We start from the raw sequence: 19980 nt of genomic DNA, 5'->3' as shown, positions 1-19980 counted from the left end.
TGTAGGGTGGTGGTTTATCATGTATTTTAAAAGCACAGCGATGACACCATAACTTCCTGTAACACTGAGAGTGCAACAACATCCACTCAACCGTAAGTTGAAATATTACCTAAATCTAATTTAAACATTATCATTAGCATTTACATTTGTTAAAATTTGTTATATTTGTTTGGTTGATTTTTTAAAATGTGTATCATGAAATGAAGGATGGTGTAATGGAAACTGGTTATATTGTTTCTCATGAAACATGTTTTTCATAAGCTTTTTAAAAAATCTATAATGTCCCTTAAAGTGTTTATTTAAACATTAATAGCAATGCTATTTCCCCCTTTTCATCTACAGCTTTAATGAGCCATGGACGACTCAAACTACACATTCTCTGATTATGATGACTATATTTTTCCTGAATCATTAATTCCTCCGATTCAACCCATCCAAATAGTTGCTCTGACCTTCTATGGCCTCGTGGCCCTGCTAGGAATCCCTGGAAATGCCGTGGTGGTGTTTGTAACAGGGTTTTGCATGAAGCGCTCTGTCACCTCCATCTGGTTCCTCAACCTTGCGCTGGCTGATCTGCTGTGCTGTCTTTCCATCCCATTGCTCATGGTCCCCTTGGCCCACGATGACCACTGGCACTTTGGTCCACTGGCTTGCAAGTTGGTCAAAGGCCTGTTCTACCTGGTGATGTACTGCAGTATCCTGCAGCTGGTTGTGATCAGCATTGATCGCATGCTTCTGGTCACCAAACCTGTTTGGTGTCAGAACAAGAGGCGACCTGTACAAGCTGGCTTGGCATGTGTGTGTGTGTGGTGCCTGGCTCTCGTTGTCAGCATCCCACAGTTTGTATATGCCCATGAACTCAAGTTAGGTGACAAGAGAGAGTGTGTCATGGGGTACGCTCCAGAGAGCGTCTGGCCTATCATCTCCTTTCGTCTCCTGATGGGATTCGTGCTTCCTTTCCTGGTTATTGTGTGTTGTCACTTTGTGGTCTATAGCAGCACGCAGAGGGGATTGTCACGTGGTCGGACCCGCTCCAAACGCACCCTGAGGATCATCATCGCTGTGGTGCTGAGTTTTTTCCTGTGCTGGCTTCCCCTGCACATCATGGACTTCATCGACTTGAATACCCCTCGAGCTTCTCATCACAAACCAAACGTTTATCACGCGCACGTGTTGGCGCTGTGTCTGGCGTACTTCAACAGCTGTCTCAACCCTCTGCTCTACGTGTGTCTGGGTCGTGGCTTTAAGGACAGCATGGCTCGCTCCATGCGTAACATCTTCCACTTCATCAGCGAGGACACAACCAACCGTGGGTCAGTCACGAACAACGACACCAAGAGCACAAATTATGCAGCTGAGATGAGCAAAATCTCATCATGAAGCCACTCACTCTTTACGTTTTTATAGAAAGTTTTTTTCTTTCTTTTTTTTTTTTTTTTTCTTGTTGGAACATATTTGTTTACATTTTACTCTGAACTAAACGTGGAAAATTCTGAAGTTGGGCTTTTTTTTTTTTTTTTGTTACATGAAAATGTGCCCGTAATGCACTAAAAGTGCGAACTTGGAGATTTGTGCAGAGTAAGTTGGGTTGGAAAACCCAGTCCATTCCTTGGACAGCTTAGTATTAAAAATCCTATTGCTCGATCTGCAATCCTCCAAACATTCAGGTATTATGCGGACAGTTTTTTTTTTTTTTAAATCAAAGTATACATATAATATTTTTTGGCAATTGAATGAAATAAAATGTTTGTGCTTCTTCTGTATCTGAACATCTTCTGCAATGCGCACGCTACTTCCCCATGCCAGTATTTACCTCAGCGGCCACAGAAAACACTCGTCATCGGTGTTTCCTTGGAAAACACAAGAGGGAGACAAACACCAAATCTCTGCTGATCAGTATGATCTTGTTTCAGTTCTTTTGAGATTTTTCCTTTTGAGTGATATGATTTAAGATGTGTAAGTATTTGACTGTATCTTGTCAGTTTACATTCATGTAAATCACTGCATTCAGCAGATTTGTTTACATGTTTAAACACATTTCAGAAAATTTGTATTCATTGTTAGAATGTAAGTAAATGGGAATAAACGTTTTTTTGTTTTAAATTTGTTTTTATTTTAATCCAGTTGCAATAATTGTTAGTTATCAGAAAGATGTATGGCAAAATATCTATTTCTTTTATTTAATTTTTTGTTACTTTCTTTCTCTGTAAGAACTTGGTATATTATGGTAACAAAAAGTGTTTTGAACTTGTCTTTATCTTCAGATTTTTCGTTTAAAATGGACATTTTCACTGACTAATCTCCACTTTTTAAAAAAAAAAAATTTAAAACTGTATAATTGGACAAATTTGTCATGAATGTAATATGTAATAATATATATGTAGGCCAATGAAAAAACACCATGTTATATCTTTAAGTTTCACCAGTCTATTATAATGAAACTATTTTTTTAAAATTTTGTTGCACTGTAAGGCAAATAAACATATTTGAGGAAATTTTACAAGAAACATTAAAAATGTTTATTTTCTCAAATAAATATGTCATTATTCATCATATCTGAAACAGTTTCACTCAGTTTGACTCCTGTGTCTTAAGAAAGTATGAACAGAATTACTCTGTGGTTGAGAAGATATTTTTTGGGGGTCCAAAAATCACTTACAAACTTAGCATTTATTTTGTACCTTATGTCTGAGAATGAGCTCTTCCGGTCAGCCCATTTCAAAGGTCACATCGAAACTAGTCCAACTCAAATCATGCTGCATTTGCTGTGCCTCAGAAGTGGGAATTTGAAACTTTCTTTTTTCTTGTTTTTACCATTAACTACAAATTCTCATCAGCATCCAAAAGAACAATTAACTTAAGAAAGACTGAGTTACTAATGCTTTATCAGGAGTTGTTTTACACGTTTTCATATCCTGGTTTGGATACTGGCATTCTTTAATGTTTCATAGTAGTAAATACAAATTTTGATTTCTAGTTCATCAATGAATACACCAAGCTTTGGCATAAGAAGTTTATTTAAAGAGCAATTCTCATCTTTACATATAACCTCATCTTCACAAGGTCCATTTTTTCTGCCTGCTGTTCAAAAAGAAATACCCAACATAAATATCATTAGTATATCATCACAACTAAGGTGACCTGAGCGTCAAGAAAGGCACCCACAAATAAAATGTAGTATCATTATTATTATTATCAGGGATGTGTATATAACGTTGGTCTCAAAAGAAGGAGGCATGTGAGATTTCTACAAAAGTGGAAGAGGAATAGTATATGCTACTGTGAGGGTGAATTCACCTGGAACATAGTAGAAACTTTCAATTCTTATCTCGTCCTAAAAGAAAATCACATTACTTTCAGTGAAAAGCAGTTCATCTAGGAATTAGGAAGTTATGTCCAAGGAGTAGCCATGCAAAAATAGAGTTTAAAAAGTGAACCTGGGCAGTTTTACAGATGTTTTAATAGAGGTGTAATGCAGGTAAATATCTCAGGAATACATCAGCTGATATTTATGATCAACACCTCCATCAACGGTCAGAGTCAGGGAAATCAAGGGATAGCCCACAAGGCTATGTTTAAAACACAGTGAAAACCCTGAAAGAAGTGAACGCCAGAATAGGATCATATCATAGGAAGACTGAATATTTCACTATAAAACCCTCATAGAAACTACCAGGAATCTTCATGGTTAATGTCAGACAAAGGCAAAATCTTAGCAGAGTTTCTTTTTCAGATGGGAAAAAAGTTGTTTTTTTTGCAAAAAAGCAAAAGTGTGACATGATTTTGTGATATTCTCCTTTGCCACTCTTTGGCTGCAAGATTTCAGGATTTTTGTCACACAGTACTTTGTGTGGTTTGCTGAAATGGAGAAATTAGCATAATCTTATGTTTCTGTTATATTCCCACATATCTGCTTGGGGTTTGAATTGGGTTTCATTTGGATATCAGTGCTTGGCAGTCTTTTAGAAGAGTTTCTCCAAATTATTTTGGTTTGCTACATGTTGGGGTTGGTGCTGCGTGTGCAAAGATCTTCTGTAAGAGCTCGTGTTGCCCCCCCGTTACCCCACAGAGGAACAACGTAACAGTAAAACCAAGGGTTTATCAAGGGAATATATGACGGAGCAATAACTTCATGGCTTTAACTTGTGTTTCATTCTGCTTGTCCAAGAATTCAGTCTTCCTATCTGTCTTTAGCTGCTTTCACAAGCTGACCTAACTTTGTGCATGAAATATATTCTGTCTGTGGTATTTTGACCAAAGCATGTCAAACATTTCAGCAAGACTTCAGGAAATTCTCCCATCTTGGAGGGGGTGAAGTGGCATAACATGTCTCATTTAAAGGGTGAAAAATACCAAAAATGTATCAGAGTATAAAAAAAATGAGAAAAATGTTATTTACAAGCTACATTCATTCCAAGCAAGGCCACATGATGGTATATACAAAGTCAAACTTATTTACAGTTTGTGTGTACCTACGTTTCATTGAACACAAATTGAACATACTGTACACACATGCATGAATTTATACTGGTCTGCTTACATGGCTTGTAGTGAACTCATCACTGAAACACATAGACCTTCGGAGTTATGCTCACTGGCCCCATTAGCTGCTCACAGAGGAGCAGTAGTGCCTGTACCAAAATATGTGCCCGTAGTGCCCGTCCTGCTCAGAGACTCACAATCAGCTGGTAGAATTTAAAACAATACCTGTCAAATGGAAACTTGTTCTGCGGCACAAATAATTTTCTTTCCCTCAAGGATGTTGAGGCCACAAATTCTTATCACTTTTTAATTAATTAATTTTTTTTATGGGTTTAAGTTTGACAACAACATCCTAATAATTCTAAATTTGGTCCAAAGATGAACAGCGCAATTTAGTAGTACAAGAAAAAATGAGATCTTGTATAGATATTTGTTATTTACACCATAATATCAATCAACTTGTAACATATCCTGGTGAGGTTGTGAGTCTGTGCAGTGCAGCTAATCATACTAAATGTGAGGTTTAATTGCATTTCCAATAACAAGTGGAGATTTCAGGAATATCTGCACTCTGCTGTTCTCTAAGAAATTTGGTGTTTGCGTTACGATCAGCGCAAAATAACTAATTTTATTCAAGGAAAATTGTTACAAATTTGTTAAAGCAGCTTTGAATCTCTGAAAGGGAGAGCAAGTTCACCTGCCATCTCGGAGATAAGACACTTTCCTTTAATCTCTAGAGCACCGATGGCTTAAAAACAGTTGTGATTTGTTTACATTTTCAGTGTTCAAGTCTCTTATATGGCTGTCTCTACTCTGTAGTGATTAATCAACCAAAATGCTCTGATTAATTCACTTAGAAAGCAAAAGACATCATAAAAATCCAAAGCATATTTAGCCACTTAGTTGTAATGCAACTCCTGTCTGCACAGAGTAAGTTGATATCAGTTATCAAGCATCAGAGCGGGATAATTCCCGCTGGTCTGGCTGTCTGGTAGCTAAAAGCTGCTAGATAAACTAAATCAGATACCACAGATAAAAGATGCTCATTGATGATGAGGCATCTCATCAAGAACATACTGTTGGTAGAGCTAGGCTTAACATAAAGAAAGAATTAAATTATTTGGCATTTGGTTTATGACCAAAAGTAACAGTCGTGCTGCTCTGCATGCAGCTTTGGTGGTAAAAGGTGTTGACTATTTGCTCAAACAGTCGTCATTACTTTGAGAGACCCTGAGCGGAATCGTAGTATCTTCTTCTTAAGAGCATGGGAGGCTTTGATCTTGACAAAGGCTTTGGGCTGAGTCGAGGCATTGGCAGTGGCTTGGGATGAAGGAGAGGAAGAGGAGGTGGAAGCAAGACGAGGTGGTAGCTGCTGAGGCCACACTAGCCCACCGCTCTCATCCGAATCGCTGGACAGTGAGCTAGAGGCTGGAGAGTACACCTCGCTCATGCTGGACTCGGACTCTGCAGGGGCGGCACCAGCATAGCCTTCCTCTCCCTGACAGATTGGTGCTTTTCCCTGACGGTCTTGGTGCCAGCGCTGTGCGTTCTGCTGTTGGGTGTGAGAACAAGAGTGGCCTTGGCGAGCTTTTCGAGGTGGCCGTTTATTTACCTGTGCTGCCTGTGTCTCTCCCTCGTCTTGGCTGAGCTCAAGGTTGGAGCACCAGCGTCGGCCCCCATTGTGGGTATTGTTGCTCACCTGAGGTCCACATACCTGACTCTGGTTCTGAGCAGGATTGGTTCTGCCTTGACGCCTCTCTGTGGTGCTGTACCTTCTCTCAGGGAGCACCCTTTGCCCCAGAAGGCTGTTTTCTGACTGGGATCGACTGGTTTTACTGCTGGCTTTCTTGGATCTTTGTCGATCAGTGTGACTTCTTTTAGACGCTTTGGACTTTGAATTGGGATGGTCAGGTGAGGCGGTGGTTCGGTTAGGTTTTGACTGCTCTGGTTTGTAGTGTCTGGGTGAACGCACAGGGGCATGGCAGGCTTGTCCAGGGATATACTGAGCACTTACTAAACTGTGCATTTGATGAATAGGAGGTTGTGGGTAGAGATAATGCTGGGGGGATGGGGGTTCACCGCAAAGGTCAAGAGCCCCAACACCACTGTTTGGGTCCATGGAGGGCAAAGGTGATGGTAGCCTCCCAGCCAGGGAGTGTGGCCTCGACTGGGGGTAGGGCACAGCCAAATAACAGCCCTCCTCCAAAAATGGGGGGTCAACTCCACAGGCCTCCCCCTCTGGCAGGTCACAACCCCATCCCTGGCTCTTAGGGTTAGCTGATAGGTCAGCGTGGGGCTGAAGATGGGGTTCAGACAGGCGTTGCTCTGTGGTTAGAGAAGGAGTTCTCCTGTGTTGGGAGCTGTGTCCAGAGGTGGAAGAGTATGAAGGATCAGGGCTCAGGGTGGTGCGAGGCTGACATGGCCGATGTGAGAGGGCATGGCGCTGGATGAGACTCAGGATATAACCCTCTACCTTTAAAGCCTGCTGGTAGTCCTCCTCAGTGACCTGATCCTCTGCAGGGTGCTGTTGCCAGCTGTGGCTGGCGCCACTGGAGTCCCACTGCCAGGAATCCCCAGCTGAGCACTCTTCAACGATGCCCTCCAGTGGTGGTTGAGGAGCAGAGAAAGAGCGGGGCATGATGGGGCGTTGGACTGGAACATCAAAATCTCCATTCAACATGAGGGGGTCTCCTAATTACAGAATATAACAATCTAGTTAGTCAAAACAGAGTAGCAAGGTAATGAAAGAATGCTTCAATGCTCACATCAAAGGTGGTTGTCAGTGTAACATTTTAATAAACTAAAAATAAATGAATAAATAAATAATTAAGTGATAAATAAATAAATAAATAAATAAATAAATAAAATAATGGGGAATTTCTCAAATTTTCAGTGGTCACAATGGAAAGGAGTTGACGATGCCTGGCTTGTTAAGATTAATCCTTCGTGAACATCTTCACAGAAAACCAAAATTCAATAATAAAATTTTGCTAGTCTCAGAGCAAAGAGAATGATTGACAGGTTAATGCTGCTAATATCAAAGGTCACATCAGATTTGGTTAATTTTGTACAAACCAGGGATATTGTCTCTGGTATTTATTTATTTTCTGTTAGAACAACTCAAAGTGACTAAATAACCAATGGCTGTTCCATGAATTATTTAGCTAATTGCAGTCATAAACATCACCACCAGAGGTCCCTAAATCCTACAACCTGTACCTTTAAAATCAGATTTGCTTTGTTGGCTGGTTTGTTGTTTGCTATCTGTTCTATCCACCTAATTTTTAGGTCACTTTTTTAAATTGTCTTTGCCAAAGCCTAAAAATTGCAAACACTTTCCCTGTTCTGGTCTTGGTTTTGAATGGGAGAGAGGAATAATTTGTTTAATGATAAAGATTAATTTAAAGATAATATATGAAAAGTCGCATTGTTTCACTTTGAAAGTATGCATATGTGGAAGTTTTTTTAAATTATTTTTTTAAACCACAATCTTTCTCCACTCTGCTCATCTTTCTTACCTACAGATATGGGTCTGTTGTTGGTGTAACCCCATGAAGAAACTGTCTCTGCAGGCTCAGCAGCAGAAGGTTTTCCTTTTGGTGACTGACCCTCGCTTGATTCATAAAATCCTGGGACAAAGTGAAATTAGAGAGCCAGATGAGATATCAATCTCACTCATTGTACCTCATGTTTTGTCCCAGTTCTCTAAAAATATCCTGCTTGATGCGGGCAGTCTTACTGCATTTCACAAATAAGCTACAGAGGTCAAATTATAAGCAACTAGAGCGTGAGGAAACAAGAGGAGAAGAAATAAAAGACTAAACTCAATACCCATGTTATTTCAAATGCATTGAGAAAGTAACTTTTGTTAGATTTAGCAACATTATCCAAACATACACCAAACTGCATTACTGAATGAGAGCAGAATACAAAGTGCATTTGCATCTAGAACATTCTTCATTGCACGCCTGACAAAATTGTGATGAAAGGAAACTTTTAAACAGTGGGAGTACCAGAACTCGGACGACTGTCGCCAGTGTCTCCTTGAGCTCCATCCAAGCAGCCATCTTCGATGTCAATCCTGAGCTCTCCCACCTGCTGCTCCAGGGCTTGCATTAGGCCCCATGGAGAACTCTGAAGCGCACTCTGAAAGGCAAATCCACAATTACTGATCTCCCTGTGTGTTTGCACCGTTGATAAGTAATCTTCGAGTAAACATTAAGAGGCAGCAATTAGCAATTTACACAATAAAAGGAAAAACATTGAAATCAAATTGCTCACTTCCACAAACGCTTTTTAAAAAAAAAATTTTTTTTTAAAATGAGGCACAGCTGCACCCTCCAACTGCAGGTCTTCAGGGCACGGTTTATCAAGACCTTGATTAAATATATCTAAAATGTCAGTTTCTGCAGTTGTGATTAAAATAAACTGAAAAAAAGAAAGAATCTGATATGTGTTGTGCTACAAAATAATGACTGAAATAAAATCTTTTGGTAGAGCGGACATGAATTCAAACTGTACAGATGTTCATTTGCACAGCTTGGATAAAAATAGGCAAAATGATTCAATGCTACATGTCAAAATAGAATAAATCAGAACATAGATGTAGGTTTTTTTGTATACTAGTCACTAAAATCCAAATGTGGCCCATCCCAAGTCAACACTGGGCATCATTTAATCATATCCGCATACAGCGAATCTGTCAGTGGGCTCCAAGATGCAGGCGGGCTCACATGGGGAGCAGTCAGCTGGAAAATGAATAATTCAAAGCTTTGTGAAGGGAAAGGCGAGGTTCTTTCATGTCACTGAGGGCACTAACACACACACACACACACACACACACACACACACATCCACACGCATACATATATGTGAAGATAAAAGCTATCCAGATATAGAGCTATGCTTACTCATACAAATAAAAAGAGAAAATAAAAAATATGGGCTTATGATATTTTTAAAAACAGGATTTCAACCTGTACACACACACACACACACACACACACACACACACACACGCAGACTCACTCTGACATTGCCAGAGACACTAAACATGTTAGCTCAGCCAGCTTGACAGTTTTAATCTATCTCATTTGACACATGCTAACATCTTCAGATGCTTGCATGCAACCTTGTCTGTCTGAGTGAACACACATGTAGTCGTGTGTCCATGACTTCAGGGGACAATGCATTTTAGATAACCTTAATATTTCCAATGTTAAGTGAGCTAACCTTAAAACACATTTACACGGCTAAATTTAATGATTCTTGCTGCGCAGATGCTCTTATTGCCACCATAAACAGGACACATCCTTATTATGCGACTTTAGGTCCTCACAACCTCGGTAGTAGGCTACCTGCATCGCACACAAACACATACGCTCTTCAGCTTGTTGGAGGTGATGCCGCTAACGCTCAAGTCTCATTAAGGAGAATTCATCACCAGAAGACTGAGCATGTCCTCAAAGCAAAGTGACAGTCTTCTCACATTGCAAGCCTTGTGTGATGGAGCGCCTGTCAGACAACGGCTGCAACGGTCTCCTTGCACTTTCCTGAACACTGTCTTTGTGTTTCTGTGCCAAATCAAACACTGCCTTTAGGAATGCACATAGGCCGTGTGGTGAGCAATGCAGTTGATGGGAAATCATGTAAAAGCTCATTAATCACAGCAGTGGAGACCACCTTCCCCTCTGCCAGACAGTCAGATCGTGTATTGCACATACATATGGAATAAGCCTACTTTACTGTCTCTGTGTATGTTTCATCCAACAGCATCCACCGTTGCTTGCTGATTATAGTCAATGTTCTTTGTGCTCTAAACTGTGAACTATTTGTCCCACTTTCCCCTAAATGTAGTTAGAATATAAATAACTGCTGTTGAGGGGTAAATAATCCAAGCTTGGCTTCTGCTATGACCTCTTTACCCCAAATACTGCTTCTTTTGTCCCCTCAAGCCTGCTCATTGTCTTACAGTAAACAAAGCAGCAGAATCAATGTGCAAAATGTTTTGGGTGGGGAGCTTTGTTGTGGTTGCTGGTGGGGCTTGGGGTAAAGAAATAGCCTGGACGAGGGAAGTCTATTGGAAATCAGACAATCAATAATGCTGTTTCATGCGATCGATTCTTTGCCAGATCCATGTGGACATGAATTCGTATTCAGACCATGCTGATTATTAAATGATAACCTTGTAGAAAATGTGTGTAAATGGGCAAACCAGCCGGGCTACACTAAAGAATTTAGTTCATTTTGCAGGCTGTTCTCTACTTTTGTGAGTCTCACAGTGGTTCCCTGACTGTGTACACACTGTACCACTGCTGTTTTACTGCATCCTGGGCCCCATGCTGGTGGGGGATGGGGGAGACAGTGGACACGGTGAAGCCAGACTCACTTAGCCATGAAGCTGTTACACAGTGGGTGAGCAAAACATCAGGACGTCCTAACGAACTGTAAGTTAATTCAGGTGAAATCGGAACAACCCAACAAGCAAAAACTATTTGACTTAATTTGTTACATCATTTCCAGGCTTCGAGCGCATATGAAGAGTAGAGCTAGAGTTTGAAGCCAAGAGATAAGAGAGCAAGATGTGTTGTCAGTATCAACACAAAGACACTCTGGAAATCTGTCCCACTAAAAGGTTTGTGCTGGAAAGAAAGAAATTGGCTATTTTGAAGAAAATCCAACCATAAACCTTAAACTGATTAACAGCTGGAGCAGTTTGAAAAGAGGCCGGCCAGAATATAGAAATCTACAAAACAGGGCAGACAAGGCATGCAGCCACACATGCTCGACCCTACATAATTAAAGCAATGTTGTGACTGGATCCACACAGAGAAGAAGTCTGTGGGAGGCCGGATACACACACACACACACACACACACACACACACACACACACACAGACACACTCTCACAAGACACCCTGCCCCCCGTTTCACTGCTTAACGCAACTGATCTCTTATTTCTTTAAGAAAATGGACACATTTCAAATGCCTGATTTTCACAAAGTAAACATTTCTCTGCAGATCCTTTCAGACAGACAAGCTTTCTTGCACAGTGTTTACATAACCCCAGTGAATAGCAGCCATAAGCACACTCTTGACTCTGCCCTACAGTGACGTGTAGGGAACAGGGCAAGCAGAAAAGAATCCTTAAATAGATGTGAAGCAGGCAGCTCTCATGTGACCCAGAGAAGTGGAACCAACATTTCTATGGACGTATGATTAATAGATTTTCAGCTGAGGTTTATTCGCTGGAATCTGCGAGAAGAAGCCAAGGAACACAAGAAAGGTCTGAGGTTTTCATTCCTGTGCCAAAACAAATACACCAGCTGGTGATTCAGAGAAGTGATCTGTCATTAAAGATGCTCTGCTTGTCTTACAGATACAGACGCAAGATACAGTCTTACAGAATGGTTGCATCTCTGCTAAAATGCATATGTATATGCAATTTAGCAGAGATGCAACCATTCTGTAAGACAGTGTACACACGCGTGGGTATGACAATCTGAGCTCAGAATAAAAGTGCATGTGTGTCACTCATTCATGCACAATTCATACTGTTTCTACTAGCCTCTCCACACACACACACAGCGGGGCTGGTGAGGGGCAGCTCAGAGTTTCATGCTTTCTCAGCTGCTGTCTGGCGTCCTGCAGCTGTCAACACCTTGAGCACCACACACACACACACACACACACACACACACACACACACACTAACATAAGCACACGCACACGCACACACACACACACACACACACACACACACACACACACACACACTCGGTATGTGTACTGAGAAAAAGGCCCCTCAGCCGGTGAGGGGCACATTTGAAGCAGCTACACGCACACAGGGTCACTTGTTTCCGTGTCACACCATGAAGTATACACTTTGCAGACTCGAGCCAACACGGAAGATAAAATGTGTGTGTGTGTGTGTTTTTGGGGGGGGGGGGGGGGGGGGGGGGGGGTGGATTTGGCTGGTGCGCAGATGGTGACCTGATATCAGGAAGACTCGATATGAGACTCCAATTAGAGTGATGTCAGAAAAAGAAAATCCTCACAGGAGTTTTCGGTGTAATTACACACATGCATGAACGGGAAGAGCATGCTCACACACACTGATCCGGAGAGGCAGTGCGTGGAAATGAAAAGGTGGAAAAAACACGCAGCGGAGAACGCGTCTCACTCCTTTCTCTGGTTGTTTCCTGTCAGAGTGCAGACAGCTTCTTCGGGGTCATGGGTGCGCGAGGCTCATTGGAAACACATGACCGTCATACATTTGTCTAAATTAAATTAGAACCCGTGTTCTTCAAGGGAATCGTTTATCTAATCCGCAATCTGTTCGCATTCTCAGAACCCATCACCATCATGCCAGTGTTTCAAGGCCACCAATATGAGCCTCATCCTCTCAGATCGACGTCATTAGTATTCTGCTCCATATGCGCCTTTTGTTAGGTCTCCAGCGGAGGAGAGGAAGAGAAGAGGGGAGGCATGGAGGCAGGAAGGAGGTGTGAAGAGATGGCGGCTGATTTAATTTCTTTTTCACCCTCTTTAATAATGATTTCCTACAGAGGCAGTGTTGAAACTGCTTGCAGGCAGCAGCAGTCAAACAGAAGAAAAACTCCAAGACGCGGCAAAAATAGACAGAAAACTAAAGCAGCAAAACAACCAATTTAGATAGGTTTAGTGGTGTTCAAAGTTTCCTGAAAGAGAGATATCGTTTGCTGTTTCTGAAACTTTTATTTAAACAGATTAACCCAGTTTTTTTTCTTTTCTTTTTTTTTTTTTTAAAATGCCAGAGTTAATCCTGGCGTCGCCGCGTAACTGGAAAATATTTGGCCCAACTTTGCTTCAGTTTCACGTCAGAAAAAAAAAAGAAAAAGAAAGAAAAACATATTGAAGCCAGTCATGTTTGTTTGCAGTAGCAGCAACATACAGGTTACAGATAGAAGTCATGTTATGATATGTGGAAAACATAAACAAGAGCTGTTAAGTGGTAAAACCTACAAAAGTCTGTGACAAGGGAACAATGGGCCATTAAATACTCGGTCTGTGCTACAAGCGGTGGCTGCTCCTCCCCCTGATTTCGTTACCTACAGGCATAAATCCCAGCCCAAAGCACAGAAACGCATTACATCCTTTCATACAAAGCCCATTAATCAAGTTGAGTAACTTTTTTTTTTTTTTGGCTGCTAGAGGTCATCTCAACACAAAAGACGCAGTCCAAACCAAGAGTCCATTCAACGGTCAAGCAGATCGCAACCAGGATACTCTGCAAGGAAATTTGATCTCCAAAACTATGTAGGATCATGTGCAAGAGGGGGGGTGAGGTAAAACGGTTTAAGACCAGCTGGAATCCAAACATTCAGTAAAGGAGTCATCGTAGCCTATAAACTTCTTACCAGCTGACGCCTCAGCGTCAAGTTTTCCTGCCCCCAGCTGCTGAAGAATGCCAGCTCTCCTCTGGAACCGTTATGGCCCAGAAGATCTCCCAGAGCCAGCGCTCCCAGTACCAACCCCTCCTGTCTCTGCCTGCGGAGTTCCAGCTCACACAGCCCGGCCAGACTCGCCTCCAAGCGCTCCTTAGTCCGACTGCGTTCCACAGTCGCGGGGAAGGAAAAAGCACGCTGCATCCCCAACTCCCTCCCCCCAAAGATATCCCAGAATAATGTGCAATAAAAGCTAATAATGTCCTTTATGTTGTATTATTTGCTCTCGCACTGGCCCAGATTTACGAGGGCAGGCTATAAAAGACCATAGTCCATCCCGTTCCTTGAGACATTGTGGTTGCCTTGGAGCAGCATGGTCCTCCTGGCCCCGACCTTCTTATGCGCTGCACATTTCTATCTCGCAGCTGTCAAACGCAGCGACGGAGCTCCGCCTTCTGCGACCAGGCCGCAGCCAGGAAAAGTGGGGAGTCATCCGCCCCTTTAGTCCATCCAAACTCAGCCGTCATTGGATATGAGTGTCGGGGTACTGAACGTGAAAAGCGTCCCATCCCCCTTTAATTCATTCCTGTGACGCGTCGACCTCACCCATCCTGGCCCTTGGACTAATGGACTTCTCCATGGGGACGGTTATTTCTGGGAGCAAAGAAAAAACACTGATTTAATGGAACCGCGTAGCCAGAGAGAGAAGACATGGTGCAAACAGCTGTGAAAATGTGGAACACTCAGTCAGGAATCAGGACACATATGGATGCTGTGTTTCCAAAAGCTTCCTGGACACGTTTGTCAGACAGTTCTAACTGGATTTATGGAAAATGATTATGATTCAAGAATCATCACATTCTTTTTATTGTCTTTTTAGTTTGATATCCAATTGATTTTTTTTTAACTAAATGAGCTTCTATGTAGGTTGAAGTCTATCTTCTCAAGTATTTTGTATTTATGAGATGAAGGAGGAGGTTGTCTGAAGGGATTTAGACAAAACATAAAAGTTTAGCATAATAAATGAAGCAGATGCCAACGACCTTAATCCAGCAGTACCACTTGGACAACTATAACTTACCTGCTCTGCAAAGAAATACAAAATGTAAAATGATTAGAGATGTGTAGAGGTAAACAAGACTGTAATAGTCTCATTTTAAAGAGTCAAAACTGGGCTGATAAATACCTGAAGAGGTGATTTCAAAAGTTTGATGTTTCCTAGAAACTAGATGAGTGTGAATAAGATGGATGGACCCATGCTGAACTGCTAATGGACATGGGAATCACTGGCACAGTGCAGGAGGAATGCAGATAGCTTTCACTGTCATTAAAGAAGAGCTTGTTTGGGCTTCTCACATTGAAAATGGACTGAAAAGTCAACCCCCAAATCTGCTGCCAGTTCCCGGAGACACGTATATCAAACAGGAAGAAGTAAGCAACAGTCACTAAGGCCTTGATATCAGCTGATAACAATGAAGGATGAGGTGCAACTTAAGCACTTAATTGCATGTTAGCTAAAAATGAGATGAAAGGTGTCCAAACATGACCTTCTGTCTTTATAGGTTAAAAAAAGGAGCAATGGGGCAAGATAACACATGGATTAAAACTTAGCTTGATTACTGCTTTAATAGCAAAAGTAATCAATAAACAGAGGCTTTACTCAGACCTTTTGCTAACGTGCATCCAGGATGATCTAATCACTAATGGACAAGTAGGAAACCCACATCCACATTTATAGAACACATCCTTAAAAGCAGTTCTGAAAGTCACCTTTTCATAGCTTTTGCTTTTCTGAAATCCAGTGAAATCCAACTTCTTTGGGAAGTTATTGCTGCCTTAAAACAAGGTACTGCTGGATCTTTCAGCTTGGTGTTGGTGCTCAAGTCTTAGGGGTGTGAAGGCGAATTTGGACCTACTGGATGATTATGGACATTAAAGTGTTTCTTCGTTCAGACAAAGGTCAAGGTAGAAGATTTCGTTCCTTACAGGTAAAAAACAAACAGAGGTAAAGTACGTAATTTTCTTCCTTAGCCCTTGTATGAAAGAAGAAACCATTTTATATATTATGAAAGACAACATGATGAACCTTTTTGAGCTATTTTCTAAGACACGTTGCCACAGTTAAAGTCAAGAGGGGCTAATATTTCATATGAAACAGAAAACTGTAACAATAAACGTGTTTCTAACCTCTTGGTTAGAAACAAGACAATGTTTTTTTTTCAGACATGTTTGTAATGTGAATTGAAAAGTTGGAGATTTTTGTATCTGCATGTAAGCATTGTGCACATGTCAGCTGCTTCAGGGTGTCCGCTCAGTTTCAGCAGCGCAGACATTATTACAGTTTCATATTTACAGAATTACAGTAACTAAAGAGCAACAACAGGCAGGCAAACGACCTCTGACGGCAGACTGTTCTGACTGCCGGTTATGAAAAGCTCCTTCAGCTCCCAAAATAACAATCCTTTCAACACACGGCATAAATTATTGACTTATTTTTTTCTCGAGAGCAGCAACAGATGAATATTTCATAATGCTGTGTCATGCATCGCTTTTGTACCGCTCTCTAGAAAATGATCTCCAGTCATCCATCCTGTGCATGTAACAACTGTACTTCCTGCTGGGAGAGTTGTTGAACATAGAAATTTCCTGAGACTTTAGTGCCATTTAATTTATTTTCCTGCAACATAAATGAGAAAAAAAAGTCCAATACAGAGCCAGGATTTTGTTTAAATTTTTCTTTATTCATACTTCCAGTCTCTACTTCACATGAACCAGAAAGCCACTTCTCTTTTCAGTCTATATGAGGTAAAGTCATCGGCAAGTCAACACCTACGCGCAGCGCAGGTTGAGTTCTTTCGTCAGTGTGTGTGTGTGCGCGCACTGCAGATACACACAACATACACTTACAGTATGTTCATCTTGTGTAGAAATTTCACTAAAAGTCTGGATTAAAACATTTTCTTTAAAAAAAAAAAAAAAAAAAATCAAAAAGAAAGAAAAACAAAACATACAATAGATTTGTGTGTTTCTTGCACAGAACTACACCAGTACATATTTTCCCAAGACACACTCAAAGAAGAGCATTTGCAAGGTGTTTGATCAGCTGTCGTTCTCAGGAGCTTGAGAGCAACTCCTATAGTGTGTGTTTGTACAAGGCTGTTAGTTAGCACTGTGTTGCATGGTTGGCACTGCATTCTGCTCGGCAAACGCCAACGGGTACAGTCAACGGAGCGCACGATCCGTTAGCTCATCAAAATCCAAAACTCTTGGGTGGACTTGGTTTCACAGCTGATCAGCGACAGCAACCACACACACCTTTGCGTGACTCAGGTTAACTGTGTGAGAGCAAAAACCAAACCGAAACAAAACAAAAAAGAAAATAACAAACGAAACAAAACTCAAAAAACAAGCAATAAAAGCAAAACAAGATCATAACCTCGATTTGTACACGTTGAGAAACAAACATGGGTGTTCTGATGTTTAATTGCATAATTTTGGAGATTCGTGAAGTCAGTCTTGACAAGAAAAATAATCAAGTCAGTGTCAGAAAAAGCATCTCCACCCGGTCCCCTCTGACGCAGCGGAGAACATCCTTTTAACAAAAATACAAGCATGTGATAAAAAAACAAAAAAAAAACAACAACCCCAAACTATTCAATACACTTGAAAACAAACTCTTAAAGCATTTCAGTCATATTTTTTTTAACAATATGACATTCCTGCACTGCCAGCAAGCGACATCAGCATCGTGACAGTGACGCCTGCAAAACATTTCTAACTTTTCACATTCAGTTCTTCGGGGTTCTGTGCGTTATCATGACTGAGTGCCCCTTTTCAAATCAGATACACACTCACACACACACACACACACATACACACACACACAGCAGGGATCCTGTCCTGAAACCTTCCTTCTCACTTCATTATGTCAGTCAGTAACAATTTGCAGGCACACAGTAAAGACCTTCCCCTCATACGAACCACTTCTTCCTGCCTTGCCCCGAAAATGGACATGAAAATGAGTCGGTCTCGCTGTAGCTTGGAACTGCTTTGTTTGAAACATGTTTTGGAATCATCTCAGTTTATAATGGGTTTGGAAGCTGTAAATCATCAGTATGGTATTTCCTCGGCTCTGCATTCATCTCCATTGCTTCTTTCATCCGCTGCCCGAGAGGCCTTAAAGTGCTTTGCTTTTCTTCTACGCGAGGAAGTTTTTTTTTTCTCTCTCTCATTTTGGAAGTGCTAGAAGGGGTTTTTGCTGACAAACTCATCTATATATGACACATGATAAATACTTTATTTAAAGTAAAGTGATAGTCTGTAAAGGTACATTTCGCTTTTTTTCTTTTGGTTTTTTTTCAGTGGAAAGTTTATTTTCATGCTTTCATCTGAGTCAAGGCCTACACCTGAGGTGGGGTAAGGGAAAGTACAATCTTCGGTAATACCTGTGATATTCTGAGAAATGCAGATCTCTGTTTTCCCTTTTGCTGCGTTAGGTGGAGACATTGATTTTGAAGCTAAAGACAGACTTTGAAAAGTTTCCTTAACTTTGATTCCCATCAGTTTCTTATTAAGTTGTATCCATCTTCTCTTGTGACATGCAGCAAAAAAAAAAAACAAACAAAAAAAAAAAACCACAAATGAAAGCATTTTCTTAAAATGTCAAAAGGTTCCTTTCTTTAGCAAAGAGTGATCCTGCCACTAAACTGGTGCATGAAAGGCTCATCAATGTTGCGTATCGGTCCAGAAGAGAAAAGTGGCTGTCTTCTTGGAAAATTTTTTCTTGTTGATTGCAACAATAAATCTCTTTGTAAAAAGAGTCGGGGTGAAATTTGATGTTGGATACATCACTTTGGAGCAAAACTCTTTGACTGTAAACTGTACCCTGGTGGGATTAATGCAAGGCGGCATCCAAACGCATTTAAAATAAAAGGCAGTCTGACTGCAGGAGCCAGAGAAGGAGAAAAAAAATGAGTGTGGAATGGTAAAAATGCCTTGTTTTCTAGCACACACACACATACGTGTGCTCACATGCACTCGCTCACACACCCAACACACATACACGTGCGCGAATATAATCGCGAGAATGCGGAATCATACTTGCACACTGGACATGTCACAGACATATCTGGCATGCATTTCTAAGAAGAAACCACTTTTAGTTAGAAATTCTTTAACTGGTCTAGAGCTCTGATCATTTCTGTATGTACATAAATTAACAATAAATATACGTCATGTTTATATATTTTGAAATATATATATTAAATAATGAAATATTTTCATATATTTCAAATATATTCATAGAATTCTTTCCAATTTGAAATATCTTTAAAGAGATATAATCACAGTTTAGTAATAAAACATACATAAAAGAATACAGGTCTCCCTACTGGTCTGGCTGCAGAGTCCCTGGTTCAAAGATTAATAATAAGTTGTGATCCAAGTTCGGCCCTTTTTTTTTTTATCTCCAGACAAATACATTCCACTTTATCACAAAGATGGGAAATAATGCAAAGCATGGTAGTTAACACTGTGGTAGGACCAAATCACCACATGATGTGTGTCCCATGTAAAAATCAAAACAGGTTCAAGTCAGATCAGTCCACTGATTCTACTCTACAGCAGTCCGACAGGGAGCCAGCCCTGACAGGGACCGTATAGGCCAAGTTTAACAAGGACTGACCAGCAAAGCTGGCAGCCCAGTTGAAATACTGGTTTTCTTTATGTGGAACTGAACTGTCTTAAAATCAGCTGAAGGTTTGTTAAAGGGACACTACAGCGAGGACCTCTAGGGGACGACTGGTTTAGAACAGTCGAGAGAGTGTAAAAAGCCATAAAGACTCGAAAGGAACCCCCCCTCTTGCCTTTGACTTGATCTCTCTTCTGTTCTTTTTTTTTTTTGACATACATAGACTGGAACTGGACCACATTAACACTGACTGAGGGGAGCTAGGTTGTCTACATGCATGCAGTAGTTCCTTCTTTCTCTCTGCCTCTCTCCTGTTGACATGGCTTACAGTAGGATGCACTTGGAAACAAAAAGAGCAGAAGGAAACGGTTACCCCACATGTG

General features: G+C 41.0%; 2 protein-coding genes across 2 annotated transcripts; one reads left to right on the top strand and one right to left on the bottom strand.

Moving 5' to 3' along the window:
• The first annotated feature begins 311 nt into the window (after window positions 1-311).
• Window positions 312-1440, top strand: c5ar1 (complement C5a receptor 1). Its single transcript, XM_079246276.1, has one exon. The coding sequence runs from the start codon at window positions 355-357 to the stop codon at window positions 1378-1380; it is 1026 nt and encodes a 341-aa protein (XP_079102402.1). The 5' UTR covers window positions 312-354; the 3' UTR covers window positions 1381-1440.
• A 1629-nt stretch (window positions 1441-3069) lies between these two features.
• On the bottom strand, window positions 3070-14274 carry LOC306760571 (dapper homolog 3-like). Its single transcript, XM_079246485.1, has 4 exons — window positions 13882-14274; window positions 8496-8628; window positions 8001-8111; window positions 3070-7173 (listed from the first exon to the last, which is right to left on the bottom strand). Exons 1-4 carry the CDS (start codon window positions 14110-14112, stop codon window positions 5684-5686), a joined length of 1965 nt encoding a protein of 654 aa, XP_079102611.1. The 5' UTR covers window positions 14113-14274; the 3' UTR covers window positions 3070-5683.
• Window positions 14275-19980: the final 5706 nt, after the last annotated feature.

This window comes from Telmatherina bonti, assembly GCF_933228915.1.
Source record: "Telmatherina bonti genome assembly, chromosome: 9".
In the NCBI taxonomy this organism is placed as follows: Eukaryota; Metazoa; Chordata; class Actinopteri; order Atheriniformes; family Telmatherinidae; genus Telmatherina; species Telmatherina bonti.
Note: the sequence above shows the minus strand (reverse complement) of the source record. Positions and strands in the feature narration are given on the sequence as shown.

Excerpts from the sequence above, each read along its gene's own strand:
- c5ar1 (XM_079246276.1), top strand. The coding sequence starts at position 355 with ATGGACGACTCAAACTACACATTCTCTGATTATGATGACTATATTTTT.
- LOC306760571 (XM_079246485.1), bottom strand. The coding sequence starts at position 14,112 with ATGCAGCGTGCTTTTTCCTTCCCCGCGACTGTGGAACGCAGTCGGACT. Across the intron at positions 8,629-13,881 it reads TGACGCTGAGGCGTCAGCTG|AGTGCGCTTCAGAGTTCTCC; the intron begins GTAAGAAGTTTA and ends TTTGCCTTTCAG. Across the intron at positions 8,112-8,495 it reads CGACAGTCGTCCGAGTTCTG|GATTTTATGAATCAAGCGAG; the intron begins GTACTCCCACTG and ends ACTTTGTCCCAG.